The sequence below is a fragment of the Pteronotus mesoamericanus genome, unplaced genomic scaffold (assembly GCF_021234165.1).
Source record: "Pteronotus mesoamericanus isolate MK-2021 breed Mesoamerican mustached bat unplaced genomic scaffold, CSHL_Meso_final contig_25, whole genome shotgun sequence".
Classification (NCBI taxonomy): domain Eukaryota; kingdom Metazoa; phylum Chordata; class Mammalia; order Chiroptera; family Mormoopidae; genus Pteronotus; species Pteronotus mesoamericanus.
Genome location: NW_026555105.1, coordinates 1496543 through 1524285, shown reverse-complemented (window position 1 = coordinate 1524285; position 27743 = coordinate 1496543). Strand labels below are relative to the sequence as shown.

General features: G+C 62.4%; 2 protein-coding genes across 4 annotated transcripts; one reads left to right on the top strand and one right to left on the bottom strand.

Moving 5' to 3' along the window:
• The first annotated feature begins 1598 nt into the window (after window positions 1-1598).
• On the top strand, window positions 1599-12294 carry NELFCD (negative elongation factor complex member C/D). Of its 3 annotated transcripts, none has more exons than XM_054573549.1 (15): window positions 1599-1728; window positions 4793-4908; window positions 5128-5237; window positions 5919-6028; window positions 6871-6978; window positions 7443-7595; window positions 8017-8144; window positions 8763-8928; window positions 9202-9336; window positions 9622-9761; window positions 10389-10503; window positions 11019-11114; window positions 11205-11345; window positions 11655-11784; window positions 11877-12292. In XM_054573549.1, exons 1-15 carry the CDS (start codon window positions 1642-1644, stop codon window positions 11909-11911), a joined length of 1770 nt encoding a protein of 589 aa, XP_054429524.1. In that variant the 5' UTR covers window positions 1599-1641; the 3' UTR covers window positions 11912-12292. The 3 variants fall into 3 exon arrangements, with proteins under 3 accessions (XP_054429524.1, XP_054429523.1, XP_054429525.1); XM_054573548.1 differs by having other exon boundaries at window positions 8014-8144; window positions 11877-12291; XM_054573550.1 differs by lacking the exon at window positions 4793-4908 and having other exon boundaries at window positions 8014-8144; window positions 11877-12294.
• On the bottom strand, window positions 12247-20518 carry CTSZ (cathepsin Z). The gene is made up of 6 exons (XM_054573551.1): window positions 20276-20518; window positions 19789-19952; window positions 15827-16006; window positions 14111-14261; window positions 13679-13841; window positions 12247-12907 (listed from the first exon to the last, which is right to left on the bottom strand). Exons 1-6 carry the CDS (start codon window positions 20431-20433, stop codon window positions 12797-12799), a joined length of 927 nt encoding a protein of 308 aa, XP_054429526.1. The 5' UTR covers window positions 20434-20518; the 3' UTR covers window positions 12247-12796.
• Between the last annotated feature and the right edge of the window lie 7225 nt (window positions 20519-27743).

Here is a 27743-nt window from a genome sequence, read left to right as displayed (position 1 = left end):
CACCCCCCCACCCCCTCACCCCGCAAAGGCGGCTTCATCCTCCCGACTGAACCTCAGTCTTACAGAGGCCGCCGGTTAACAGCTGCCCTTCTCGGCCGTTACCTCTCGTGAAGGCCTCCTAACATCCTGTCCCGTCTCCAGGCTCCCCAGTGTAAGGCCTCCCCACCAGCTATGGGACACAGCGTCAAAAAACCCAGATAAGTCCTGCCACTCCCTCAAAGCAAGCAAACCCCAAACCCCCCAAACGTTTCTTCCTCATCACAGTAACTAATGCTTACTGAGCACCTACTCTGTGCAACCTCCAAGCTCAGTGCTCTCAAGCCTTCCTAAAAGCCCTCAGTTAGAACCTACCCCCACAACGAGGACCTGGCCCTGCTGGCCTTGTCCGCTCCTTCTGGGCTTCGCCCTGGCCAGCCAGCAGCCAGTCTCAATGGCCTTCGGGTTCCAAGGACACAGGACAAGCAGCTTCGGTCTCCTAAAATGACCTCTACGGGTCTCGGCTTGCTTGACTCCTTTTGTCATGTGACTCAGAGGCCTCCTCTGATGGACCAAAGTCGCCCTCTCCTATTACCCCAGAACACTGGCATTTTTCACGCACTGCCATTATTTTATTTCTTCGCCTACCTCCGCTCCCTCAGTAAGAATGTAGGCTCCCCCAGGGCAAGGAGCACGTTCCCGCTGTGCCCCTGAGAGCTCCGGCAGCAGCACAGAGCTAGGCACGTAGGGCCGCTGTGTAAACAGTGGTCCAAGGTCCGAATGAAGGGAGGGGCCTGTGAAAGCCCTTTGCTTTCCCGGTCGGCCTCCAGCGAACAGACGCTGTTGTCCACGTCCAGTGCTCTGGTCTCCAATGCTCTTCAACCACCCAGTTCAGGTGGTGTCAACGTCTCTGTTCAAAACCTTCCGTGATTAGAAACAGAACAAAACAAAAACCAGACGTGCTGGTCTTCAGGCTCTTGTTTTACGACCTACTATGTGCTGGGAGCCGTGCTAGGGCTTAAAAGGCATCATCTCAGTTATTCTAAGCAGCTACTGCATGAGATAGGCCCTCTTTTCCAGCACATTCCTGGGCTCTTCTTTCATAAAGAAATAGTTAAATGATACATAACACTTATACCAGTTATACATATAATATAATCCAGCTGGACTCATTTTTGTAATAGTTATTTTTCTTCTCATAAAAAAATTAAAACATTTTCATGGGCACTAAACACTGTGGTAAGTCAGCTCTGCTATGGGGCCCGCTATCCAACGAGGAAACCGATGATCTCAGGGCTGGAAGTCGCAGGGAAGAAGTGGTAGGGACAGGAACCCAGGCCAAGCACGAGTCTAGTTTAAACCTTCAAGGCAGGCTGTGCTCCCGGGTCAATACAGGAAGCTCCCTCGGCCTGCACCCCGCCCAACCCCAGCCGGGCCCCCGGCACCTGAATCAACGGGCCCGGGGCAGTTCTCTGTGGCCCGCCCCTTCCCCTGGCTCCGCCCGTTCCTCCTGGCTCCGCCCCTTCCTCCTGATCCCGCCGCGTCCCAGCCTCCCGCTCAGGCTGAGGCGCGCGGCCGCGGGGGATCGAGCCGCGGGGTCGCGCGCGCGCTCTCCCGCTCGGCCGTGCGCATGCGCCGTGCTCGTGCGCTTGCTCGCGGGACAGGATGGCGGGCGCCGCGCCGGGCGCCATCATGGACGAGGACTACTTCGGGAGCGCGGCCGAGTGGGGCGACGAGGCTGACGGCGGCCAGGTGAGAGGGCCCCGGGCGGCCCCGACCTCCCCGCGCCGGCCCCGCGGTCACCGTGCGGTGTAAGCACAGCGCATCCCGCAGCCCGCCGCCTGCCAGCCCCGGCCGCCGGGGCCCGCCCCTCGCCCCCAGTCCGCCAGGGTCACGCACGCGGCGTCGGGGCCCCGCTCTGGCACTTACGACGAGCGGGCGTGGCGGTGAGGGGCGGTGCCCAGCCGTGACTCGAGGTGACCCGCTGACCTCTGACTGAGGCCGGGCCGGGGTGCCAGGCTCAGTGACCCCAGGGCCCTGGTCTCTATCGCCACTGTACCCAGCCGCTGGTCACCCCGTGGCCCAGATGACACGAACTTGGTGGTGGGGTGGCGTTGGGAGCACCCTGCCCAGAATGCCACCGCGCGTGTCCCAACACCTTCGAGCCCCAGAGCGTTAGACCAGGGCATGCCCAGGGCCACCTGGGCCGGGCCTCGCTGGTAGACTGAGCTCCGCGCCTGTGCGGGAGGCACGGTCGAGCCGGCCTACACCCGGGTCCGAGAGCTCTGGTCACGGTCCTCCTCCCGCCCTGACCCGTGATGGGTGCGAAGACCAGGCACGCCCTCCACGGTCACCCTAACTGACTGCCCGAAGCAGGGGCAGAACGTCAAGGAGGGGGACCGCGGGTCCGCATGAGCCGGGTTTGCAGGTTCATTTGTGTGACCCACGTCCTGTGCACAGGGAGCTGTGTCCGCGCGTGTCGTGGAGCCCACATGGTGGGAGCTGAGAGCTTCTGAAATGCCAACAGCTCAGTGTGGCCGCAGGCGGCCCATGGGGATGGCAAGAGGGGAGACTGACCATGTGACCGGGGAGGTCGCCCTCACGCGAGGGCTTAGGTGTTTCTTCTGAGCAAGGGGAACCCTCGGCTTGGTGGCTTCTGCAGAGGATGGTGGCGGCATCCGTGTGAAACGCCGGGGGCGGCTGAGCCAGGCTCGCGGGAAAGGAGGAGGGGAACATGGCGCGGGGGGCCCCGCGGACGCACGTGCCGGAGGTGGCACTGCGGGTCTGAGAGTCGTGAGCGCCGTGAGGGAGGAGCGGTGCAGGGGGAGCCCGCGTGGGCGGGTTGGCGGGAGCAGGTGGAAGTGGAGTCTTGCCCTGAAATACAGGCTGCAGGGAAAAGACAGTTTGCAGGGACGTCCAACCTTGGGGCGTCTCTGGGCCACACATTAAATACACTGCGACACGCAATCACCAAAAAGTCTCAGTGTTTTAAGTAAATGTACGATTTTTTGTTGGGCTGCATTCTTAGCCGTCCTGAGCCACATGTGGCCGCGGGCGCAGGTTGGACACCCCTGGGTAGAGGGAAAAGTGGAGGCTGGTTTGGATCGAGCGAGTCAGGACTCCTGCGGGGGGTGGAGGGAGCGTCTGAAAGGCGATGAGCTTGGGCTGCTGACTGAGTCTGGAGAGGGAGCCAGGCGGTATCAGTGCGGCCATCGGTGGAGCCAGGCTCAATTCTAGGTTGTTGGGCAGGGAGGTGGCCCGGCCCAAGAGAAGCCAGAGGAGGGTCAGGGGTCCAAGGCAGAAGCCCAAGGAGGTGAACTCGCCCCTTCCCAGTCTCGTTCAAGACCGCACCCAAGGCCGGCTCAGGGAGACTCCGCCTCCACAAGTGTGGGCACCGGGCTCCGGACTGCCTCGAACTAGTGTTTGAGGCGCTGCTGTTGGGGTGGAGGGCAGCCGTCGAGGCTGTGTTTAGAAAACGGGAGGCCACGTCGCTCAGTTGGTTCCAGCGCAGCCCGTACACCAAAGGTTGCAGGTTCGATCCCCGGTTGGGGTGCATACGGGAGGCAACTGATAGATGCTTCTCTCTGTCTCTCAAATCAATAAACGTATCCTCAGGTGAGGGTTAAAAAAACAGGGGTGTTGTTCCATTAAAACTTTATTTACAAAAACAAGAGGAGGGCCAAATGTGGCCTGGGCCGCAGCTGGCGAGTGGGGTGCATGGCGGCTGGTCTCTGCGACGGGCTCACGGCCTCCCTGGGTGGAAGAGGTGTGTCTGGTCTCCTGTTTCCCTCGGTTCCCTGGTGGGAAGCACAGTGCTCAGTGCGTAGTAAGTGTTGAGAAGCGCACACTTGATAATGAGGACAGCGGCGTGCAAGCGGGACAGGCTGTGGGGCCATCGGTCCTGCTGTCACCTCCTCGCGGGATCAGCAGTGGCTCACGGTGGCCTCTGTGCAGAATGGGGACAGGGACGAGCCAGGCCTGCTCGCTGGAAGCCAGTCTTCGGTCTGCTTTCTCATGGCAGGGGGGCGGAGCGTGCCTTCCAGAACCGTGGCATTGGGCTGGTTAGAACGCGTGACGTGGCGTATATGATGTAATGATAAAACCAAGAACACTGTATTTTGCTGTGTATAATGCACACCCACGTTTTGGCCCAAACTTTCAGGAAAAAAAACTTTAGTTTTAATTTCTTAATTCAATTATTTATTTATATTTAGATACTTGTTTTTTGTATTCTAAAGGAATTTTAGCATTTCTTTTGAACACACGGATATTGTTATTGCTTTCTAGCATTATGCTTTTAATGCATAAGCATAAATAAAATTAAAAACATTTATGTAGATATGGAATTAGTATTACCCATATATAATGCTCATCTTTATTTTTTCCTCAAAAACTTGGGCGAAAAGTGTGCATTATACACAGCAAAATATGGGAGCTAAGGCCTGAACTCTTACTAAATGTCTGGTACTAAGCTTGGCTCCTCCAAAAATTAGCTCGTGGAACCCTGACCACAGCCACGTGCGTTGGTGCCCTGATGACCTTTGTTCACAGGGCGGTTTCCCGAGACCAGGTAGCTCGTGTGGCCGCAGGGCAGGTGCCCCAGGGGGAGGCGCAGGGCAGGCCGACTCGCCGTGACCGCGGTCGCGCTTCCTCAGCCGCACGGCGCTGTGCAGCCGCTCCGAGGTCCTCAGGGAAACCCCACGGGATAATGTAGGCGGGGCACGCTGGAAGGGACAGGGGTCGTAGAGATGTAGGAAAGGGAGGGCGCAGGACGCCTGCAGTCGGGCCGGAAGGCCTAGCGCGCGCCTCCCCGCAGCCGGAGGACGAGGACGCGGAGGGCGAGGACGACGCCGAGGTCCAGCAGGAGTGCCTGCGCACGTTCTCCACCCGGGACTACATCATGGAGCCCTCCATCTTCAACACGCTCAAGAGGTGCAACTGGCGCCTGCAGGGGGCGGGGGGTGGGGCGGCGACAGTCCGGCTAGGCGGCCAGGAAAAGCACGGACGCTGTCCTACTAGGACGGTGTCTCGGGGTCCCTCAGGACTTGCAACATCTCAGTAACCCCTCCCCTCCCTGCCGACCTCCCGGTGTCCCCGTGCCGCGCCTGTTACATTCATTCGGTGTAAGAGCGTTTCTGTTGCCCGGTCCAGGTACTTCCAGGCCGGAGGGTCCCCGGAGAACGTCATCCAGCTCCTCTCCGAGAACTACACCGCTGTGGCGCAGACAGTCAACCTGCTGGCCGAGTGGCTCATTCAGACAGGTGCCCGGGGTCCGGGCCTGGCCTGCCTTCACGCCCCTTCTCAAGGACCTCTGGGTGGTTGCGGTGCCGGTGAACTGGGAAGCCGCCTTGTTTTCCCGGTTTTGAAGACTTGAGCAGTCAGAGCTGCGCTCCTTTCCTGCCCGTGGGCTTCGCAGAGCGCGGGGTGGGCGGGTGGGCTCCGCAGGCCACTGCTAAGCAGGGAACCGTCGCGGGCGGCTCAGGGCAGCCCGCGCAGGGCAGAGCGTGACTGGGGCTCTCAGCTGACATGGTCAAAGTAGAGCCTGGCCCTCAGCCCCCGAGCTGGGTGCAGATGGCGCCGCTGAGGGAGCACCTTCTGGAAACTAGTCCATCCAATGCCGCTGCCCCGATGAGACACCGGTGTCTCTCCTGGCTGGCATCTGCCCCCCTCCTGTGGAAGGTGTGCCTTCCTGTCCTCCGACGGCTTGGGTCCTTTGTCCTTGTCCTTAGGAGGTTTTGAAGGCATTGTCCCGCCCACGTAGACGAGGGTACAGCACCCTTGTGTGGGCTGCTCTGTGCTCCTGTGTGGTTCTTACCCCTGACTCCGATTAACATGGATTTCTATAAGGGCTCCAGACCCCTAAGGTGACACTGGCTCTCCTGTGACCTGCCTGCTTTTTCTGAAGTAGGACAGCGCGTTGAGTGGTGGCCGTTCTCTTTCAGGCGTTGAGCCTGTGCAGGTGCAGGAGACGGTGGAAAACCACTTGAAGAGTTTATTGATCAAGCATTTTGACCCCCGCAAAGCAGATTCTATTTTCACTGAGGAAGGAGAGGTGAGGGGCCCTTTTTCTTTTTTAATACTAGTTGCTAAGGCCTCTTGCTGATTCTGCGTGTACAGTGGAGTGTGGCGCACGGTGGAAGAAATGTGAGCGCTGGGGAATAGAGAGCGTGTGAGGCAGAAGTTACATCGAGGCAGAGCTGCCCTTTGAACACACACTTGGCCCGGCGAGGAGAGGCGCGCCCGTACCAAGCTCCCGGGGAGGAGCGGCAGCCTCGCGCCTCCCGTCCCATGCGCGCTCTGCAGCACGGGCTCTTCGGGCGGTGCCGTCTTCGTGGCCTTGGAGCAGTGGTGCCAGGACAGGGCTGGCGCGGGGGCCTTTGGAGGGCACCCCTGTGAGGGGAGAGGGTCGCGGCTGGAGGCCCGGAAGCTGCCCTGCAGGCCGGACCCCTGAAGACAAGCGGGAGGGAAGGACGGAGGGGAGCCTGGCTGCAGCGGCGGGCAGGGAGAGTCAGAGCACAGCCCCGCCCTGGCCCCCGCGCAGCAGCAGAGCGGAGAGGCCCGTTTCATGGCCTGTGATGGGGCGAGGGACAGAACCCCGGTGCCATGTCGGTCGCCTTTCCTCTCTGTGCACGCACAGCTGATGGAGCACGGGGTCGTCGGGCACGCGATGCCGCCCCACTGTGTGCACGCTTCCACAGCCTCTCGGAGGTCTCCAGGAAGCATCCAGCGTGCCTGGCGTGGAGGCAGGCCTCCCAGGAGCTGCGAGCAGGCGTTTGGCTCTGCCACTTGGCTGCCCTGCCCCCGCTGGAGTGCGCTGTGATTAGTTAAACAACAGGATCTTCACTTCCGCTGGAGCGGGGCCTCTTCCCTTGCTGTCGCTTTGTCTGTTGGCAGACCCCAGCCTGGCTGGAACAGATGATCGCACATACCACGTGGAGAGACCTCTTCTACAAGCTGGCCGAAGCCCACCCCGACTGTCTGATGCTTAACTTCACTGTTAAGGTAGGGAGAGGACCAGGGTCAAAGGAAGGACAGAAGTGTTGATGAGCGAGGGTTACTGTGGTCTGTCGGTGGGTGGGCTTTCTCCTTTGAAAGTTCGTATTTGCTTTGTTGGCAAAGGCCTGCATCCGCTCACATCAGTCAGCCTCACGTGGAGAAAGAAGAGCGCACGCTGGGGGTGTGTTTTGGGGTCGATGTGTCCGGTGCTTTCAGGATTTGGCAGGAACGTGTTTCTGGAGTCCGCTGTGTTAGGGGTGCCTGCTCGGTCTCCTTCGTCGCCCACCCAGAGAAGGGGAGCTAGGAGGCAGCCGGGGCCACAGTCCTCGTTAGCTGCGAAGCCGAGACCTGAGCAAGGGCATGAGGCCAGAGGCCGACCCGGGCTTGCTTGTTCCGTCTCCCCACGAACCCTGACAACAGCCAGCGTGGCCACTCCTCGTTGACACTCTCTGGTCCCCTCCACATCGCAGCTCATTTCTGATGCCGGCTACCAAGGGGAGATCACCAGCGTGTCCACTGCCTGCCAGCAGTTGGAGGTGTTTTCTAGGGTGCTCCGCACCTCTCTGGCTACCATCTTGGATGGGGGAGAAGAAAACCTGGAAAAGAATCTTCCGGAGTTTGCAGTGAGTTCTCCATCTGTCTCAGGTCGGAAGGAGGCGGCCCGGGTCACACATTGTCAGATGTGAGACTCTCCTTCGCGTTAGCCTGCGGCCCCTGCCAAGGCCCCAGTGTCCTGCAGGAGCGCGGCGCGAGTTCGGCTCGCTGCCCTGCACTGTCCTCGCTGCGTCGCCACCCCCACTCCCTCCCCTGCCCTGCACTGTCCTCGCTGCGTCGCGACCCCCACTCCCTCCCCTGCCCTGCACTGTCCTCGCTGCGTCGCGACCCCCACTCCCTCCCCTGCCCTGCACTGTCCTCGCTGTGTCGCGACCCCCACTCCCTCCCCTGCCCTGCACTGTCCTCGCTGTGTCGCGACCCCCACTCCCTCCCCTGCCTGCACCTGTCCTTGCTGCCCGTGACCACCGCCCCCCTGCCGTCCTCCAGAAGATGGTGTGCCACGGGGAGCACACGTACCTGTTCGCCCAGGCCATGATGTCCGTGCTGGCCCAGGAGGAGCAGGGCGGGTCCGCCGTGCGCAGGGTCGCCCAGGAGGTGCAGCGCTTCGCCCAGGAGAAGTGAGGTGGCGTCCAGGCTCACCCCGTTCCCTCCAGGCCCCCATGCGGCCCTCAGGGCTGTGTCCACGCCAAGCTGCTAGGTCCCCTTATTTGGGCACGTAGGCAGACTGCCCGTTGCGCAGCGGGCTGGAGGTGCGCCTACGGAGCTTCCTTCCTGAAGCGTCGCTTGGACAGGCCGTTAAGTGCTCAACAACGTTCAGCTCACTGGGTTTATGAATCTGTATTTTCACACTTCAGGATTTATCGGTAGCAAATAATGATAGCTTTGAAATAGTTATTCAGTGGTCTAATTGTTGTACTGTAATCCATACCATAGAACAAAATTAGCTTTTACTGTCTTTATTTTCTCCCAATGGAGTCTTAACAAGGCAGTTAAAACGCATGAGATTCCCTTTAGAAAACCTGCGGGCTGTGCTAGAATCCCTTCCCAGGTGGCTCCCCATGTCGTGTTCTGGGTCCGTTAGGCGGCGTGCCCGCGGGAGGCGGAGACGCGAAAACCCAGGGATTCCAACGGGTCAAAGCAGTAAACGGGGGCAAGGGAAGGAGGGGGGAGGGTTAGGAGGGTTCTGGACAATGTGCCCGTCTTCCTAACGGCGGGCGCGCGGCTGTGTCCCCCAGAGGCCACGACGCCAGTCAGATCACGCTGGCGCTCGGCACGGCCGCCTCCTACCCGCGGGCCTGCCAGGCGCTGGGCGCCATGCTGTCCAAAGGAGCCCTGAACCCGGCTGACATCACTGTCCTGTTCAAGATGTTCACAAGCATGGACCCGCCCCCCGTGGAACTGGTGAGTCGCTTTTCATTTTAATAACGAAGCAGGACACCCCCAGTTGGGGGGATGACCCTGGAAGGCCTGCGTTCCTCTCACGTCTCTGAAGTCCGCAAGGGTGGGTCCCTGCTGAAGCGGTCCTGTGCCTGCGCCGGTCTGTCTCCCCCGCCCCGAGCTGCAGGCGCCGGGGCCCCTGCGGGACACGGCGGGCCTCGCCCTCCCTGAGAGTGTGCGCAGGCTCACCTGCCTTCTCCCTCTTGCGTCCCTTTTCAACGAGTCGTGTGTTCCCAGATCCGGGTGCCCGCCTTCCTGGACCTGTTCATGCAGTCGCTCTTCAAGCCTGGGGCCAGGATCAACCAGGACCACAAGCACAAGTACATCCACATCCTGGCCTACGCGGCCAGCGTGGTGGAGACCTGGAAGAAGGTGCTGTCCCTTCGGAGAGCGCGGGGGCCTTTTGGGGCACACGCAGCCCCCCCGCCTCGGAAGTTGGCGTGACTGGAGAACGAGATATTCCCCCTAAGCCACAAAGCCGTCTCCTTGGATTTCAGTGCCTCTGTGCTGTGTGACTGGGGAGGGTGCCCGGGAAGCGGCCTCTGGACTTCAGGGCAGGGAGGGGCTTGCTGAGGGAGCGGCCCACACGAGGCCACGTGGGCAGCCCAGCCGCACTCCACGCACCATGGGGCTCACCGACGGGGCGTGTGCTTTCAGAACAAGCGCGTGAGCATCAACAAAGATGAGCTGAAGTCGACGTCGAAGGCGGTGGAGACCGTGCACAACCTGTGTTGCAACGAGAACAAAGGGGCTTCCGAGCTGGTGGCCGAGCTGAGCACGCTCTACCAGTGCATCCGGTGAGTGGGCACTCTGCGCGGGGGCGGCCTGACTCTCCTACTGAAGTTCGGGGCCCACCGAAGCTTCAGAAATACTCGCTTTATTGAATTTTCCTTGCTTGAGTGTATGTAGAGAACTTGAAATTGTTTGAGCTGCATGAGTCACGCTCAGGTGAGACTGGAGAGGTCTCCTGGCAGGTTAGACCAGCAGAAGGGAGGACCAACTGTGAAAACTGATTTCGAGAGGGGGGTCTATTTATATTTGCAGTAAAAGTTAGACCAACAGTTATGCCAGTTATGTCAACAAGAATTCACTAGGAAAGCTCACAGGTAGGTGTTCTCCAGGCATTTGAATCTTCTGGTTAACCTGTACTGTCGGGGCGCAGAGGGAGTCTGTTGAACAGCAGGGCAGCAGGGGAGGCGGAAGGAACCAGGGCTGAGAGCAGCCGTGACCCCCGGGGAGGGCACGTCCACAGTGCATCGCAGCAGACACCTCTCAGGGCCTATCGAGGAGAATTGATGGGGGTGGATTGAGCTTGTCCCTGTATTTTAAACTTTTCTGTTTGGTTTTGGTGCTGTTTTTTTGTTGTTGTTTTTTTTTTTTTGAAAACCGCTGTTGAGAGGGGACATTGTGCCTTTTTGCTGCAGATTCCCAGTGGTTGCAATGGGCGTGCTGAAGTGGGTGGACTGGACCGTGTCCGAGCCACGGTACTTCCAGCTGCAGACAGACCACACCCCGGTGCACCTGGCGCTGCTGGACGAGGTGGGGGTCGGAGGGCCGCGCGCAGCACACGGCAGGTCCTCACCTAACGGCCGCCGTCCGTGGGTGCCACAAGCCTGGCGGAAATGAGCCCAAGAAGCAGGGCCTGACCGCCGGCCAGTGTGTGTGGCCGGGGCTGCGTGCCTGCAGTGTCCCCTCAACGTCCTAGGGAAGCGAGGCGGCGGGAGCCTCTGCGCCTGCGCCCTGTGCTGTTTGTCCCACGTTGCTGGCACGCTGTTCTCCTCAAGGCTGGCTATTTCCAGCCTAAACGAGGGCTTTCCTCTTAAGGGACTCATTCTGTTGACTGTGTAGGGGTCTCAGCTTTTATCAGGTGGCCCTGGAGGGACGAGGGATGGCTCAGAAGCTGCCGGCCTGGGGCTGCGGGCGAGGGCCACCATTGTCAGGACTGTCGGGATGAGCTGCGGGTGGCGGCGGCGACAGTGGCCGTGGCTCCTAGTGTGCTGAGGGGAGCCAGGCCCAGGCGTGGGGCTCAGCAGGGCTGCCTCTGGCTGTTGCAGATCAGCACCTGCCACCAGCTCCTGCACCCCCAGGTCCTGCAGCTGCTCGTGAAGCTCTTTGAGACCGAGCACTCCCAGCTGGACGTGATGGAGCAGGTGAGCGAGGCTGAGGCCGGGGCCGGGGCCAGGGCCCACGCTGCCACGTGCAGGGCCCGCCTGACCCCCTCGCTGTGTCCACTCCCGCAGCTCGAGCTGAAGAAGACCCTGTTGGACAGGATGGTCCACCTGCTGAGTCGAGGTTACGTGCTCCCTGTGGTCAGTTACATCCGGAAGTGTCTGGAGAAGCTAGACACTGACATTTCACTCATTCGCTACTTTGTGACCGAGGTCAGCAACCCACCGCTTGTTCCAAGTGTCGTGCGTGCTGTTGGCACCAGCAGCGCCCTTTGTGGTTTCACCCGTGCGTTCTGTCCCTGAGCCTGAGAGCTGCGCGTCCTGATGACCACGCCGATGGCAGGACACAGGCGCCCCCGCTCACCAGGCACCGCCCGGGTGGGCGTCTCAATGTGGGGCGCGCCCTTGTCACTGGGGGCAAGAAGCAGGGAGGGGAGGGCGGTTTTCCCCAGACTGACCGGCCTTTCTTCGGCCTGCAGCGTGATGCTGCTCACGGGGGTGACCGCCGTCCTCTCCTTGCAGGTGCTGGACGTCATAGCCCCTCCGTACACCTCGGACTTTGTGCAGCTCCTCCTCCCCATCTTGGAAAATGACAGCATCGCAGGCACCATCAAAACCGAGGGCGAGCATGACCCTGTGGCAGAGTTCATAGGTGGGGGGCGCACGGGTCCCTTTGCTGGTTACGAAGGTCCCTGTGTTGCTGCCTGTGGCTAACTGCGACTGTCTTCCTCCTGCTTGTTAAAGCTCACTGCAAGTCTAACTTCATCCTGGTGAACTGAGGCCCAGCATCCTGCAGAGCCGGAGCGGAATATTCCAGACCAGGGGTGGGAGAGCCCTTTCCAGACTGGAGGCGCCCAGTCAGCACCTTGGACATGCAGTCTGGGAAGAGGAGGTGGACGGTGTTTCAAAGGAAAACATTAGCAATATGGGTGACCACTGCTGTCCCGAGCGGTTCCCCTGCCCTGTCGAGCCTGTCTACAGGACCCATTCCCCCAGCACGGGGAGTGGGTCCCTATTCCCCCGGCGGCCGGGGGTGGGAACGCAGACGCTGAGGCATGTCAGTGAGCTGCTGCTTGCAAAGTGGAGTCAAGTTTTCTCACAAGACCCTGATGAGTGGAAGTTTTAAGTAATTGTTTAATTTTCCAAGAACAAATAAAACAAAGCCCTTCCATTGGGTTGGCAGGTGCAGACGTGGCTGCTGTGTGGTTCTGTGTGAGTGACCCCAGGCTCTGTCCTCAAGTCCCGTGTTTATTTGGCGCTGGGGCAATCTGAAACTGCTCCTCCTCCCCCCCCCCCCCCCGCCCCAATGTCCTGCAGGGCGATAAAAGAACTGGTGATAAATGCCACATTATAGACCGCAGTTGCCAAAGAGGAAATACCAAGCCATTAATTGAAGAAAATGGAGGTCCCTTAATTAATGTCCCTCGATCACATCCTCGGCAGGTAGATGGTCTGCGCAGTCCCCGGCGGGGGAGCCGTCCCAAGGCGCTCCTCTGGGCATGCGCTGGGCCAGGGCCCCCCACCGGTCAGACAGCAGCGCGGTTTGAGTGTCAGCCCCCAGTTCCTCTGAATCGCGGCGGTGCCAACCCAGGGCCCAGAACAGGGGGTCCCCCTGGTCACGGATCACGGTAATTCTTAAGGAACTGCTCCTCGAGATGTCAGCCTTAGACGATGGGGTCCCCAAAGGTACAGGTGTCCTCGATGGCGAGGTTGTAGTCCGCACCCTTCCCGTCCTTGTAGGTGCTAGTCACGATCCTCATCCAGCCTCGCTCGCCCTGCGAGAAGGGGGCGCTGGGTTAGCCCCTCGGCCGCGGCCCCCGCCCCGCCTCCCAGCGCGCAGAGCCCCGCCCCCTGCCTGCCACTCAGCTCCGGCTCCACCACCTGCTGCCCCGCCCCTTCCAGGGCGGGACCCCGGCTCGCTAATACCTTTTCTGATTAACTCGCCCTGCGCCCCGGAAGCCCAGCCCGTTCTTGGAGCCCAAATGTGGCTGCTTTGGACCAGATGACTTAACTGCCTGTGAATGTCTCCATTTGCAGTCACGTAATACAAAACATTGACATTTCATCACTTCGACATTAATCACTACCCCTTACTGCATAATAATGAATGTCCACGTCTTCAACCGTTAAGGGGCCGTGCTATGTCTCAGAAATGAAATTCTGGCTCCGTTCATCTCCCCTGGATTTGTGGGCCAAACCCAAAGCACTTTTTAAAAAATCACGCCGGACTGCTGAGCAGAGCCGGGACCGGCAGGGAGAAGGACGAGGGGGCTGTGCAGGAATGAAGCAGCCGAACTGGCACGTGGAGTCCGCGTTCCCCCAGGCTAGTCCCCTCAAGGAAGGTTCTGGTTGTCACCCCAGGAGACAGGGAGTGGCTCCTGAACCTGCCGGAGGGGACGCAGCTATACACGCGTGGGCACAGGACAGCGACAGCCCCTGTGCGGCTCAGCTCCCTGACCCCGAGTGGCACCGGGGTCGTCCGCCGCCCTCGTAGCCACAGCACCCACAGGCCCATCGCCCTGGGAGCAGCGTCGGGGACTCCTTACCCATGGTTCACCCCACGAGTTCCGCACAATCCAGTACTCGGTCCCGTTGCTGACGCCCCACCCCGCCACGGAAATGACGTGGTTGATGTAGCTCTTCTCCTGGTACTCGGCGTAGATGCCCCCGGTGTACTGGACCATCTTTTCCGTCGCCATAATGCCGCAGCTGCAGCGAGCCAAGGACGGGCGCTTTGAGTATGAGCCGTCGAGCGAATGCCACCGAGCGGCGCAGGCCAGGGGACTCAGCTGGGGATCCGGCCCCGCCCCCTGCGGCCCAGCGCCGGGCCAGCTTCCGGGGGGGGGGGGGGCGACACTCGGGGTCGGGGCAGCTGCACCTGAGCCTGGCGACAAGTGGGCCAGAGGCCGGGGCCGAAGTGGCTGCGGCTCGAGCCCCCACCCCGCCCCACCCCGCCCCGCCCCGCCCCAGCTGCGCACCTGATGGGGCCGTTGGCGTAGATCTCCGCCATCATCTTCTCCCGCCCGGAGAGGGAGCCGTAGTCGCCCACCTTCCAGAGGGTGTAGTTTTGGATGGGCTGGCACTCCTTGAACTCGGTGCATGTGCCGCACTGGTTGAACTTGCTGCACACTGTGGGGCGCAGAGTCAGCCTGAGACCCTCCCCGCACGGCGCGCGCGCGCGGCAGACCCCTCCGCCTCCGGCCTGCCAACTAGTACCAGGAGCCTTGCTTCCTCCATCCGGTGCCCTTTAATCAGCAGCTGCTCTTACAGCTGCAAAGGAGACATGAAAAGCCCTTCCCCGGCCTTGGCGGAGATGAGAGGCTGTTAATTAGCGCACAGTAGGCACTCAAAAGGCAGCTGTTTTCCTTCCAAATGCCCAAAGAGAGGAGAATAGAGGCCCGGAGAAGGGCCCTTGCCCAGGCCTCCGCCGCTGGAGATGGAGCGTAATTAAATGATCAGCTCTTAATAAGAGCACTCCGCTGCTGGCTAGTGAACAGGCCAATCATTTGGAAAAAATAGCATCTTCTGATTATTTTGCTTTGAGATGATATCGAGCATTGACCTCCAAAAAAAAAAAAAACAAAAAAACACAACAAAAAAACACCCAAACCCCAACGCAGCCCTTAGCTCTGTAGTCTCCAGACACCCCACTCCCTAAGCCCTGGGACCGCTCGGCCTGCCGGTCCAGCCGGGGCCCCTGGCCAGGACACGGCCTCCTATAACCTTAAATTGGCCCCATGTGTCCCCTGGGCACCAAATGCCCAGCGCAGCTGGAAAGTGCCGGATCTGTGGCCATATTCGCCGATACAAAGACCAGGCTATTTATTGCAAAGTCAGCTTCCTTTTGAGGACCATGGGCTGTCCCACCTGCTGGTGGGTTTGAGGGGCTGGCTGAAGCTGGAGGAGACCAGTTCAGGGCTGGGCAGGGCAGGGCAAGGCCCCAGGGCTTGGATTTCTGGTTCCTAGTGGTGGCCCCTCCTCCCTTCTCCCGCCCCCTCCCAGGCTCTCTGACCCCTGCAGCGTTTACACCTCAAGACTCGCCCCAGCAGTCTGGGGGAATTCTTTGAGGCTGGGCAGTACGGTTCTGGAGGCAGCCCGAGGGCCCGAGCACCTGCCCAGTGCTCCCCAGGGCCCAGGGGCCGGTGATCCCTGGCAGGGAAGGAGAGGGCGGGGCAGGAAAGCACCTGGCCTCCCCCACCTCGACCGGCCTCACGCAGCCCTGGGACTGATCCCAGATCTCTGCGCCAACTGCGAGGGTGCTCCACAGAGGCAGGTGACTTAAAACTGCCAATTACGGGCTTGGGGTTTGGACTTCTTTCATTTCCAAGGGCAGCAACCTGAAAGGAATGTGCCAACCTTGGGGATTCCAAGCCAGCTTGGGGCCGTGGTCTGTGCGCACCTGAGCTCATGCGGGCCAGGGCCGGGGGCCCGGAACCAGGCCCGCCCCTCGTCCCTCCAACTGGCCCTGCCCACACTCCCCTACCTGTGCCTCTAAAGGCCCATGAAACCGCCAAGAAGCCAACACATCAGAGCCCCAAACCACGGCCAGCCCCGGCCACAGGGACACAAGGCTGTAGGCACCACTCCCCAGAGACCTTAACAAGGAACGACTCTGGGCTCCAACTCCCTGCTCCCCCAAACCCACAGGGTTCCAGCCCCCCCAGCGCCCAGGCAGGCCCTGCCCCGGGGCCTACCCTGGTCCTTGGCCTGGTAGTTGTTGCAGGTCTCGTCGGGGATGCCGTGCTTTTGGGCGTAGGCCCACACCTCCAGGTCGTTGCCGCCCTCGCAGGAGCCCGCCTTCGCGCAGTCGATGACGTGCTGCACCGACAGCAGGGTGGAGGGCCATGCCCCCTTCCTCTTGATATTGATGCGATCTGCCAGGGGCACCGCGGGAGTCAGCCCCAGCCTGCCCACCGCAGGGCCCTCTCGGACCTCCGGGAGGAAGCCTCTGCTCTGCAGAGCAGTCCCCTCCCCCGCCCTCCCCTGGCCCTGCCTGCTCTGGCCACCCCCACCCCCACCTGGAAGCGCCCTGCGGGCAGGGCCAGGCCTGTCTGCGGAGCTGTGGGTGCCAGTGCCCCGACGCGGAGCACAGGCAGGTGGGCACCTCGCGATCACCTGCAGCCTGGCCACCCGGCAGCGCGCCAGCAGGCCCACCAGCTCCCGCAGGGAGGCTCGCAGGGGCCCGGCCCCCAGGGCACTGCAACCTACTGCTGGCGGGGTCTGGGCCGTGGGCCTGGGCGCGCAGAGGGTTCTGAGCAGCCAGCCAGGATCCGGTCAGTGCAGACACTCGCCGTCCGTGGGCCGGGCCCGCACGCCACCGCAGGCGGCCGGGGACCGCTACCAGCGGTCGCTGTGCCTCCCTGGGGCCCGCGGACCCTCTGGCCTCTCTGTGAACAGATTCCCTCCCAGGGCCCAGGCCCTGCAGCTGGCCCACCCCCGGCCCGGGGCTGGCTTCTGGGTCCCCAGGGGATTTCACAGCACACTTCCTAGGTGCTCCTTAGGGCCTTTCCCGTCCCTGCCCCCAAGAAGCTGAGCAGCTGGCGCTGCAGCCCCTCCGGGCGTCGCTGCCCTCCCCCCTGCGGCCCTGGGCCTCCTCCACACAGACAAAAGCTTCCACCTAATGAGGTCTATGGGGCGGGGCACAAGGGACAACAGACCAATGTTCCCGTGCAAGCACGAAGGATGCAGATTTGAGGGAAACAGTGGGCAGAGAACCTGGGGTGGGAGCAACGTGTAGAGAGGGTGGCTGAGGACCTCGCTGGGGTGACACCCTGGGAGGGAGTCTGGAGAGCAGGGTCCTGGCCAGAGAAGGCCCGGCCCATGGCCCCCACCTGAGGTCCCCGCACGGACTGAGGAGCCCTGGCAGGTCCAGGGAGGATTCTGCCTTTTAGCTGCACGAAGCCTCAGAGGGTTTCAAGCAGAACGGAAGCACGACTCGGCCCGGGTTTCACCAGCCGCGGTCTACTGTGTGACCAGGTGGCACAGGCTGGTTCAGCGGCGCCAGGACAAGGCCAGGTGCTGGCAGGAGTTGGGGGCGGGGGGGTTGAGGCTGGAGGGGGCAAGAAGCAGAAGAGATGCCCTGGCCAGGTAGCTGAGTTGGTTAAAACGTCCTCCCCATACGCCAAGGTTGCAGGTTCAATCCCTGGTCAGGGCACATGTAAGAATCAACCAATGAGTGCGTAAGTGACTAGAACAACAAACCAGTGTTTCTCTCTCTCTCTGTCCTTTCCTCTCTTCCTCTAAACTCAATAAATAATTTTTTTTTAAAAAAGCAGAAGAGTTTGCAAGACGTGTTGAACTGACGAGGTCAGCCGCAGGACTGTGCGGGGGGCGCGGAGGGGGTATCGGGGGCGGCCGCAGCCTTCAGCAGCCGGAGGAGGGTGACGTCTTCCCTGAGCGAGTGCAGCTGGGGAGGGCCGAGGAGGGCAGCGTTTGGGGGTGGGGATGAGAAAGGGATTCAACGGAGAGAAAGCTCACCGGTGCGCTTGTCCTGTGTTCCCAACGGGGCGAGTTGTGGCCGACGCCCAAGCCCCAGGCATACAACCTTTCTTAGTAAGGACTGGTCTTTGCCTTAAGCCAGCCCTGGCCATTGCTTCGTGCACCCAGGTTAACACACCCTTGAAATGCCTCTTTCCAGACCCCTCAAGTGAAACCACCCACAAGAGAGCACATGACCTTGCTAACCGTCCTGCATTAGAAGCCCGACCTGCCGCCTCGCCTCCCTGGGATCCCGTGCACGTTCCCTCCTGAATTCCAAAGGCATGAAAGAGGCCGTAAAACTGTCCTCAGAGCATTTGAGACCTTGCTTCCCAGGAACTTCAGTGTGCGCTCAAATAAGCTCATTAAAACTCTCTACAGATCTGGACGTTCTTTAGTGCACAAGGGTGAGGGTGATCGTTCAGATCTGAACGCAAGAGGTGTGAGGGCCAGGTGGCCAAGCGAGTGGGAGAGGGGCGGCTGGGTGCAGGGCTGGAGCCCGGGCAGAGGGCCAAGCGGAGCCCAGGACCCAGTGTAGGGAGCCCAACCTTCATTAGTGCCCTTGGGAGAACAAGGGCCCCCGGGTGCGCGCTGAGAGCGGTACACGGAGAGGCAATGAAGCCCAGCCCAGGAGGCGGCGCCGGGGGCGGACTGCTGGGCCTGGCACGTGGCAGCCTCTTGCCGGGGGGTCTCGGCAAGGTTGGAGCCTGTAGACTGAGGCTGCGGTGGGCTCGAGAACGGAGAAGAGGAAGCTGGGGCCGCAGACACCTCCCCTCGGAGCCGTGGGTGGTGGCTGGGGGCTGCCTGGAGTCACACCCTTGCTCATCTGTCCCCAGGGAAGCTGAGTCCCAGCGCGGGGACTCGTGGGCTAGGGACCAGAGGGAAGTCAAGAACTATGGCCAACTGCGTGGGGTGGCAGCTGGGCCGGGCGCCTGTGGAAGTCCCCTTTTCTCTGTGAAAAGAGGAAGAAGAACCCCGCTGTGTGGGGGCAATGTCAGGTTCGAAGGGAGAGCCAGAGAAGCGGTCCTTTGCCCCGGAGAGAAACTCCCCTCCAGGACGGCGGCCTGTCTGAAAAGGGACCCCTCAAAGGCCTGCCAGCCCAGACATCGCCCCCAGACCCCCAGCTTGTCACCGATGCAGATCTGGGCCCACGGCTCCGACTCCCCCTCTCAGTTCCTTCCAGGCCTCACCAGGCCACTCCCGGGGGTGGGGGGAGGCTGCAGAGCCCCATCCCCTCCGTGACACAGGCCCTTTCACTTCCTCCACCGAGGGTGGGGTACCATCCCCTCCGCCTGTCTGGCCTTTGCCCAGACCCTCCGCCTTGAGGCTACAGCCGCGCCGCCCGCCGGGTGGTGTCTCGCACTGATTGGAGCCATTGAACCTCTGGCCCTTTCGGTGGATCTCCTGGCCTCCCCAGCTCCCCAGAGGGTTCTACCACCTTCACAGGGGGCCTTGGCCTACCTGCCTCCTTCCTCCTCCTTCCTGAGGGGTCAGGTGTCCGCCGAGGGGACTCCCAGCGCTGGGCGACCCCAACGCCGGCTGCCTCTGAGGACAAGGAGGCCCTCCCACGGGCCTCCTGCGTGCCTCCCCCCCAACATCCCCCCCCCCGCCCCCGTCTCCACTGCCTCTGCCCCAGGCCAGGTCCTACAGCCTCCTCGAGGGCTTCTGACCTCAGCGGCCCACCTCCCCCCCGGCTGGGCAACTACGGCCCAAGCCTGGCTTGACACTCCAAGCCCAGGCGGGCGGTCACCTCCACTATTAACTGGGGTTAAAAAGTGGCTTCGTTTCCACCCCAGTCACCGCCAGGGATTTCACTGAGTTTGCACTTCTGGCTCCATCCCAAATGGCTGGGGTCACAAGCTTGGGGACAGAGAAGGTACCTGGGAGCCACTCATCACTGTCTTCCTGTCCTGGTGATGCCCGCTGACCCGCAGGCCCCAGGCAGGCCCACCCTGCCCAGCGGAGAGGCTTCCGCCTGTGTCCCCTCGGCCTCTGCAATGGTGGGGGGTGGCAGAGGGCGCAGGCCAGCTCTCCACGCTCCGAGGGCTCCGGCGCTTCGGCCCCAGGCGCAGAACGCCAGGCCCCTGGACGCTGGGCCTTGGCCACCCTGGGCTGACCAGGGGGCGGCCTGGATGGGCCGGCCTGGCCCGCAGTGGAGGGGCCACGGGCGCGCACCTACCCGCCATGGCGCTGGTGCTGCCATGCGCCCAGCAGGAGCCGCAGTACTGGGGGATATGCTGGTTCCTGGTGACGCCGACGTAGTTGACCCCGTTCACGTTGCGCCAGTCCCAGCTCTTGGGCACATCCGAGGGGGACAGGTACTCGTGAGGCCGAGGGTAGGTCCTGTGGGGAGACCGCCGCCGACGGGGTCAGTGCGGGGGCTTCTGGGCCTTGGGCACCGCCAGGGCTCCCCGGGGCCCCCCTTGTCCCCAACATGACGGGGGGCAAGTGAGCGCCCCATCCACGCGACCCCACCTCACTCGTGTCCAGCCCCGTATATCCCATGGCTCCCCTGGATGTGAAAGGGAAGAGAGACCCCCCCAAACTGGATTTGACCCTCAAAGGTCAAGGGAGGCAGGGCGCTCCAAGGAGGTGGCAGGGTCCCCAAGAGGCAGGGGTGCGCGCGAAGCCCCAGGGATGGGCCAGTTCCCCCAGCCGGCGCCGACCTGCGCCCCAGGTTGTACAGCTGGTCCCCGCGCAGGGGCCGGTAGCAGCTCTGGCCCGGGCGGAAGTGGAGGCCGGCCCGCGCCGCGCCCGCCAGCAGCGCCAGCAGCACCAGCAGCAGCAGCGGCGGCGGCGGCCCCGCCGGCCCGGACGACGCCATGGCTCCCGCGCCTGTTCCGCTCTGGGTCCCGATTCCAATCCTGCGCCCGGGCCCCTCCGCCCGCGCCCCGCCGGTCCTCGCGCTCTGGCCCCGGCCCCGCCCGGCCCTTAAGGTGGTGGCGCGGGTGCCCGGACACACCCCGGGGGCGGGGCGCCCGCTTCTGCCCCTGGTGACCCCGGCCCCGCCCCGTCGCCCCGGCAGAATCTGCCCCGAGCCGAGCCAGCGGCCTTGCGCGCCGGGCAGGGGGTGGGGCCTGAGCTGGGGTCACGCGCTGGGCTCACAGCCAGACCCCAGACTTGACCCGGCCACTGGCCCCTAACCACGTGGCTGGTGGCTTGACTGTGCACACACATCTTTGTCAGACTTTCGGGGGCCTTGGGATGGGGGTGGGGTGGGGACGGATGAATCTAAATGTCCCCCCAGCCTTGGATTCTTGGGACCCCTGTCCCCACATCCCACCTGGGCGCAGGCCTCCCTGGGAAAGAGCAGGGATCACCTGGAGGAAAGGCACGTGCCCCCAGAACTCTGCCCTGGCCTGGCTCTCCGAACCCGGCGCCGCAAGGGCCCAGGCTCTCAGAGCGGCGGCCCGGGGAGGGCCCAGGCAGCACAGCAGCCTCCGCCTCTGCCTTCTGGCTTCCAGGGAGGCTGCGAAGGGCGCCTGCGGACACAGCACAACGTGACCAGGCGGCGAACCAAAAGCAGAAGCAAGGAGCCCTGGCCTCAGGGGAACAGTGGGGGGGGTCATCCCTCCTCCTGCTGCTCAAGCCACAGGACACGTTCCCCCCCCCACCCCGTAAGAAAGGGGGCCCCCCCGGGCCCTGGCTGGGGGTCCTCCGCTGAGGCAGAGCTTCTCTCCCCTTTCTGAGTGGACACTCGCCACGGTCCCTGGGCCCCTCCCAGGCAGTGATCAGAAACCAAAATGACTGCCTCTTGGGCTTCCAGAGACTTCTGTGGCCACCCTTGGAAGTGCTGGGGTGACCCCGGAACCCCAGCAGGGCCGGGACACCCGTCTGGCAGTGGCTGTCTGAGTGGCATGCGGCCTCCGAGGAGGCCCGGGCGTTGATCAGCCCGGAGCTGTCCGTCCCCGTTCCTGGAAGGCCGCCACCGAGCTAGGGCGCGATCACAGGCTCCGTCCTTGGGGTGCTCTCTCTTCTTGGAAAGCCAGTTCCTGGTAACCCTTACGTCACTCAGTTGTCACTAGTGGGGGACCTGCTGCCACACAGGGCTCTGAGGACCCCAGCTCGGTAGCGCACGGCGGCCCTACAAACTCGGCAGTGGGCCTGGTGTGTTACATGGCCTCCGGAGGCAGGAGCGCAGGCCAGGGCTAGGTGGGTGGGAGGGTCAAGGGGCCGTGGGATGCAGGCCCCAGAGGGAGGGGTAGGGGCAGATTAGGGCTGCCAGTGGACAGGACACCCGGGGCATCCAGAGTTGACGACCTAGAAGCAGGTCAGACACAGAAGGCGAGGGGGAAATCAGGCAGGAGGACGCGGAGGGAGACCGGACATCTGAAACCACGACTTTCAAGTCAGTGAGCGAGCGAGGTCCGGTGTGCCGCGTTCTGCCTCGTCAGTCCCTGTGACGGGTCAGACACGCGGACTCGGGCCCTTTCCTCACGTGTGGGCTTGGCTGTGGTCCGTGGGCGCTGGCTGCTTCGAGGGGTGGCCTCGGGCCAGGCGCAGCCCACAGTCAGAGCCCGGTGGCATGGGCTCTGCCGCGGACGGGAGCTCTGGGGCGGCGCGCAGGTAAACTAAGGGCCGCTGGGCCTGGGAAGAGGAAGGAGGCTGAAGAACCTGCTGGACTGGCCGCCCCGGTGGCCTGCCTGGCTCTCTCTCCTCAAAGCAAATAAAGGCACCTGAGCCGCAGCCTCAGGGGCCTTCGCAAACCTGGGAGCTGGTCCCGTGAGGGCACCTGTGGCCCTGACGCATCTTCTCCTACAGCCTGGATCGGGGGAGGCTCTGGCAGGGCCCTGCCGGCCCCCCTCCTGGGCCCACCCAGCCTGACCTGGGCTCTGGCCGCCCCACGTCCCGCCATGGGCACCCCCGCTGTCCCGCCTGGGTCGCACCTCCCAGGAGGTGCTCGAGACCTGAGTCCCGTGAAACCCCAGAGGGCCCTCTCTCTGGAAGCCGACCTCCTGCCCTGAGCTCTTCCTCCGGGATGTGCCTGAGTCATACCCGGTCCCCCGTGGTGCTAAGGGCAGGGCTGATGACAGTCTGGAACAGCCTCCAGGCTGGGGAGCCTCGGTCCTTCTTGAGTCCTACGGCGTGAGGTCAGACGCTGTGTCCCCATTTTACAGGTAGGAAGACTGAGGCTCCGGAGGGGCCAGGAGACTGGTCCTTAGCACGAGGCTCGTGGTGGCAGGCTGGAATCTAGTCCCCCGCCCCCCCCTTTTTTTTTTACCCCCTAAAGTCTGACTCATGTGATCCAAGGCCACAACAAAGAAACCTATTATTTCTAAAAATAAGGTTGATTTTCCCCTCGTCCCAATGCTTTATAGAGGGGCCGGGCCTGGCGCACCTCCCAGCCGAGGAGAGAGCGAACAGGTGGAGCTTCTGTTCCTGAGGAATCGCCTCCAAAGCCTGCCTCCCTCCCTCCCCTTGCGCCCACCACGGGCAAACCACAGGCTCTTCCTACTGCTCCCCGCTCCTGAGCTCAGCCATGTCCTGGAGACCGGCTTTGTTTGCAGGGAGCCTGGCGGTGCGGCACGTCTGGCTCCGCAGGGTGCCTCAGCAGTCTTGCTGGCTGCGGGGATCCCCCTGTCCCCGGGGCCACGGGGCAGTCGCTCAGCCTGAACCCCAGACGCCTTTGCAGTGGAGGCCGCCTGACTGGGCAGGTCAGGGTTGAAGGTGATCCTGCTGCTGACCCCAGAGGCCACTGTCGTCACACCCTCTCCCAGCTGCACACACTGGGGAGGGATGGAACGTGCCTCCCAGGGGTCCTGGTAGTGAGTTGTCTGGTCAGTGTCCCCTTCAGAATGCACTGCCACAGCCGCACCAGGAACACACAGCCCTTGAACTCCTTCCGAGGGGCCTGGGCCATTTGCCCGCTCAAACCCGGGGGCTTCCTGCCGTCGGGCGGCCGGCGACAGCGGCAGGCGCGGGGTGTGCGGAACGGCTGTGCCGGCCCCTGGGCAAGGCGCGTGGGGAAAGGGAAGCGCCCAGGGGCAGAAGGCGCCTGCGGGTGGGGAGAGCAGGCGAGGCAGAGCCGGGGCCTGGGGAGTTGGCCCTGGAGCGTCCTCCTAGCTCCCCGGGGAGTGCAGATTGAATGACCCGTACAGGACGTAGCCATGGAAAGGGCTGGACTTGGCGGAAGGAAGAGACCATGCAAAGCCCTTGACCTGCAAACGTGCCTGGTGTGCACGCCTACCTGGAGGAAGGTGGTGGGGATGCAGGCAGCGGGGCGACCCGGCGCGCGGGCGCTCCGGGCCCCAGGGGCACTGCTGCCGAGTCCTGCCTGCCACCCGAGGCGACGCTGCCCGCGGGCTGGCGTGTCCTCGCGCTGCAGGCCTGCCCTGCCGCGTGCGTCTCAGGTGCCGCCCCCCCGCCCCCCGCCCCGACTGGCGTTTTCTGTCGGCGATCTGAACCACACATCAGCTGCGGCAAGAGGGGCAGTTTTGCCCCGGTGGCAGCCAGTTTCCTGAAGGGCAGCAGGCAAGGTCTGATTTATATCTTTTAGATGCCTTTGGTGGGGGCCCTGGCCGGTGGCCCGGTTGGTCAGCGTGTCCTCCTGATGCTCCGAGGTTGTGGGTTCGATCTCTGGTCAGGGCCTATGCAAGAATCCGTGCATGACAGGAACAACAAAATCAACGTTCCTCTCTCTCTCCCCCTCCCTCACCTCCCCATTCCTCTGTCTCTAAAATCAATAAATAAAAATTTTAAGAAGTGCCTCTGGTGGCCGTGGGAGGCAATATGGAAGAAGGCAAGAGCGTGGTCAGGTGGGGGCTGTTGTGGCCACACGCGGGACAGCTGGCGGTGATGCCGCTGGAGAGACAGCGATGGCAGCCGCGCAGGGCAGGACCCCGAGGCGGGCAGGGCTGAGGAGGAAGGTGCAGGGCGCAGCCGGCTGCCTCTCCAGGCCCCGCGTCGGCCTGGGGCCCCGGCCCGCCTCTGGCCGTGACGCTGTCCGTGGGCACGAGCTGATTTCCTCTCTGATCCTCAGGCTCCTAAACGAGGCGGCTGAGAGCTTGGTTGAGGTCCATGGAGAGGGGCCGGGGGCGGTCTGTCTCTGTCCCCGGGGGCAGGGCCCACACTCCCTGCTCCCCTGAGGGCCCGCAAACCCCGAGCCAACATATGTGGGGTAAGCGAGGGATTTCTGAGCTGTAGACAGCGGGGTTTCTTAGACAAACATGGAGCCTGGGGAAATACATGTATTTTTTGTTTGATTTCAGGTCCAGGGGCTGACCATATTGTGCTTATCTGTGTTTCTGCCACAGACCATTGCTTAGCACAGTGGTGGCCCCTCGGGAGACAGGAGCGGCGCGGTGGAGAAGGTTAGCGGGTCCCTTCAGAATCTCCGCGATGGGGCGAGGCGGGGGAGGCTGCGTGCGGCTCCTCTCGCACATCAGAGATGCCCCCGCCCCGCCCTCTGGTTCTGCTGTGCCCGAGGGGCTGGCCGAGGGCTCCCTCCGACCTGGGCTGGGGCCAGGAAGGAGCACAGAGCAGCCCCCCGAGGGCCGCGTGGCACGGGGGCGATGAGGCACTTCGGCTGGGGAACGGGGTCGAAAACTCCTCCGGGCAGCCGGGCAGCCCGGCTTCTGGCGACGCAGCGATGTTCTCCTTGCTCCTTCTCTCTTATAATCGCTTCTTCCTCCCAGAACTTTCTTTCACAAGTCAGAGAACACACAGCGGAGCAGAGGACAGGAGAGCGGAGCTCGGCTCATCTGATGGTCTGCCTACACCCGCTGAGTCACTCATAATGGCTCCTCAGATGTCATTTTCTCGCTAAGACATTTGGAAAAATTTCTGCTTCTGAATCACAAGCAAACACTATAATTCAACAATCTTCTCTGAGTTATTCAAGGAACTTCAATGCACTCAGAAGAGGAAGATTGGGGCGGATGAAATCAATGAATTCTCTGAGTGCTCTGGTTTTTTTCCTAATTACATTTCATTTGTCAAATGGAGGTGGGGGGCGCTCCATCTGAGCGCAGGGGGCCGGCTCCTGGGGGAAGTCTGGACGCGGCCGATTCGGGGGCTCCGGATGACACTTGGCTTTTCTTATCATCTGGCTTCTGCTCCCACAATAGCCCCACGTGACGTCCAGGAAAAGGCTGGCCGCCACGGCATCTTCTTATGAATTTCGACAGTGGCCGGGGGAGAGAGTGTCTGAACCGAGGGCCAGCGGGGTCCTACTTGGTCATTTCAGTGTCTTCAGGCAGCGGGCATTCTTGACCCGCGGTGGGGTCACCTATTGTGCGTGCCCAGGGATGCTTTTGCGCCTGCCCTCTGCCCTCTGGGGGGATGCCCACTGAAGCTCTGAGCTCCAGTGCAATCACTGCTAACCTGCCTTTGCCACGCCCTTCTGCAGGGGACTGAAGGACCGTCCGTTGTCACAGACAGCCACTTTTAATTCCTTGCCGCAGGCCAGGGCTACGTTGCGGGGGTTGGTCACCTTTACACTGGCGGGAGAGCAGAGCCTGGGTAACGCCGGCCACTCAGAGGACGCGGTCCACCCCTGTCCCAGGAAGGGGCCGCTGCTGTCGGTCTGAGAAGGCACTGCATGGTCCTTACTAAATCGGCTGTCTGAGGAGAGCCTTTTCCTCGGGGACACGGCTGCCTCCCTCAGAAGGACAAAGGAACACAGGCAGAGTGGACACTTCCAGGCCTGGGCGTGGCCCGCCACCGCGTTCTGCCCGGGCACTTTCGGCTCGGCCGGCCAGCGCTCCGTGCCCACGGCCGGCTCAGCTCGGCACGCAGTAGGTGCTGACTCCCTGGGAACGGAGGGAGCCGCCTGGATAGAGCGTGCCGCAGCTTCTAGCGTCCCACGAAGCCGCCCTGGAACGTGGCCTGCACGCGGTCCTGTCTGCAGACCTGGGCCGCCACCCCCCACCCTGCTGCCTGCGCCGAGAGAGCGCAGGTTCAGGGAGGAGGCAGCGTTTGCCCCCACCCCCCAGCCTCACCCAGAGGCAGCGACCAAAGCTCAGGGCTGGCTCAGCCTGAGTAAACACAGCCAGCGGGGGCTGGGAGTCAAAGCAAACAGGGGTCCTCTCTTTCCCCCTCTTTGCCAACTGCCCCATCAACAGAAAAGCCTTTTAAGTGCTCATCTGGGCTTCCCCTCCCTGAGCAAACTGAGAGGGCCCGGAGGAATGTGCTCGGGACCCGCCAGGAGAGCTCCCGCTACACACAGCGAAGAAGAACGAGCCCAGGGAGATCAAAGCGCCCTCCCCGCTGCCCCCGCCCGGGCCGGTCCCTGGGCGGCCCCAGCCACCGCTCCCTGGAGGAGCACGTGCGGTTACTCTGTCGACATGCCACCCTTGACGTGCCCGCCTCTTGGAACAGTTTGTCCTTTCAGAGGGACCACCTCATCAGGGACGTTAGAAAAGCCCTTGGGCCTCAGTCCCACCCTGCGCGGGACAGACTCTGAATAAATACAATGCTGCCTGTAGGAACACCTGCCGTTTCGAGCGCGGCCGCTCACCCTTGCCAGGTGTGTGCGCGGCTCGGCAAACATTTGCGGAGGCCCTGTTCCCAAGGGGCAGGCTGGGGACTCAGAGGTGACAAGAGCGGCAGTTCTGGGGCCCCGCGGGAGATAAGGCAGGCCTAGAAGTAATTAGCAAACACGGGGAAGTACAATGCGGGGGCCACAGGCGGGGGTGTCTGTGACCCAGGGGCTGGGCGGGGGAGTCGCGGAGCTCCAGGAGGGTGGCAGGAGGGGGACTGAAGGCAGGGGTGTTGGGTGACTTCTATGAAAGCTGGAAGCTCATTTTTTAGTTTGTGAAAAGCACTGGTAGGCACCTGCAAATTCCTTCATCTTGAATGTACACGCTTTCTTCTCTTCGCCTTTGGGGGTGGCAGGGTTTGAACCGGAAGCATCTGCGGGGTCCCCTTGTGAGGCCTGTGGCCACTCCGTTGGGGGCAGAAGGAAATGCCTACTGTGAGAAGTGCTCCAAGAGTACCAATCCCGTGCCACGTCGGGGTGGATGCGCCCGTTGTTACCCGTTGCTAACATTTTGCTCCATTGGCTTACCTCGCTCTCTATGCGTCACGTGTTAACTGTGGTGGCTAAATGTTTGCAATGAAGTCCCAGGCCTGGTGACTCCACCTTGAATGTGTCATAGTATCTCCTGAAAATAAGGATTTCTATTTGTACAAGCC

Bases quoted from the DNA above. Each gene is read 5' to 3' on its own strand.
- NELFCD (XM_054573548.1), top strand. From the start codon at position 1,642: ATGGCGGGCGCCGCGCCGGGCGCCATCATGGACGAGGACTACTTCGGG. The intron at 5,238-5,918 runs GTGCCCGGGGTC...GTTCTCTTTCAG, and splicing joins CGAGTGGCTCATTCAGACAG to GCGTTGAGCCTGTGCAGGTG. The intron at 8,145-8,762 runs GTGAGGTGGCGT...TGTGTCCCCCAG, and splicing joins CAGCGCTTCGCCCAGGAGAA to AGGCCACGACGCCAGTCAGA.
- CTSZ (XM_054573551.1), bottom strand. From the start codon at position 20,433: ATGGCGTCGTCCGGGCCGGCGGGGCCGCCGCCGCCGCTGCTGCTGCTG. The intron at 14,262-15,826 runs GTAGGCCCCGGG...TGCGCCCCACAG, and splicing joins CTACCAGGCCAAGGACCAGG to TGTGCAGCAAGTTCAACCAG. The intron at 13,842-14,110 runs GTGCGCAGCTGG...GGCTCGCTGCAG, and splicing joins TACGCCAACGGCCCCATCAG to CTGCGGCATTATGGCGACGG.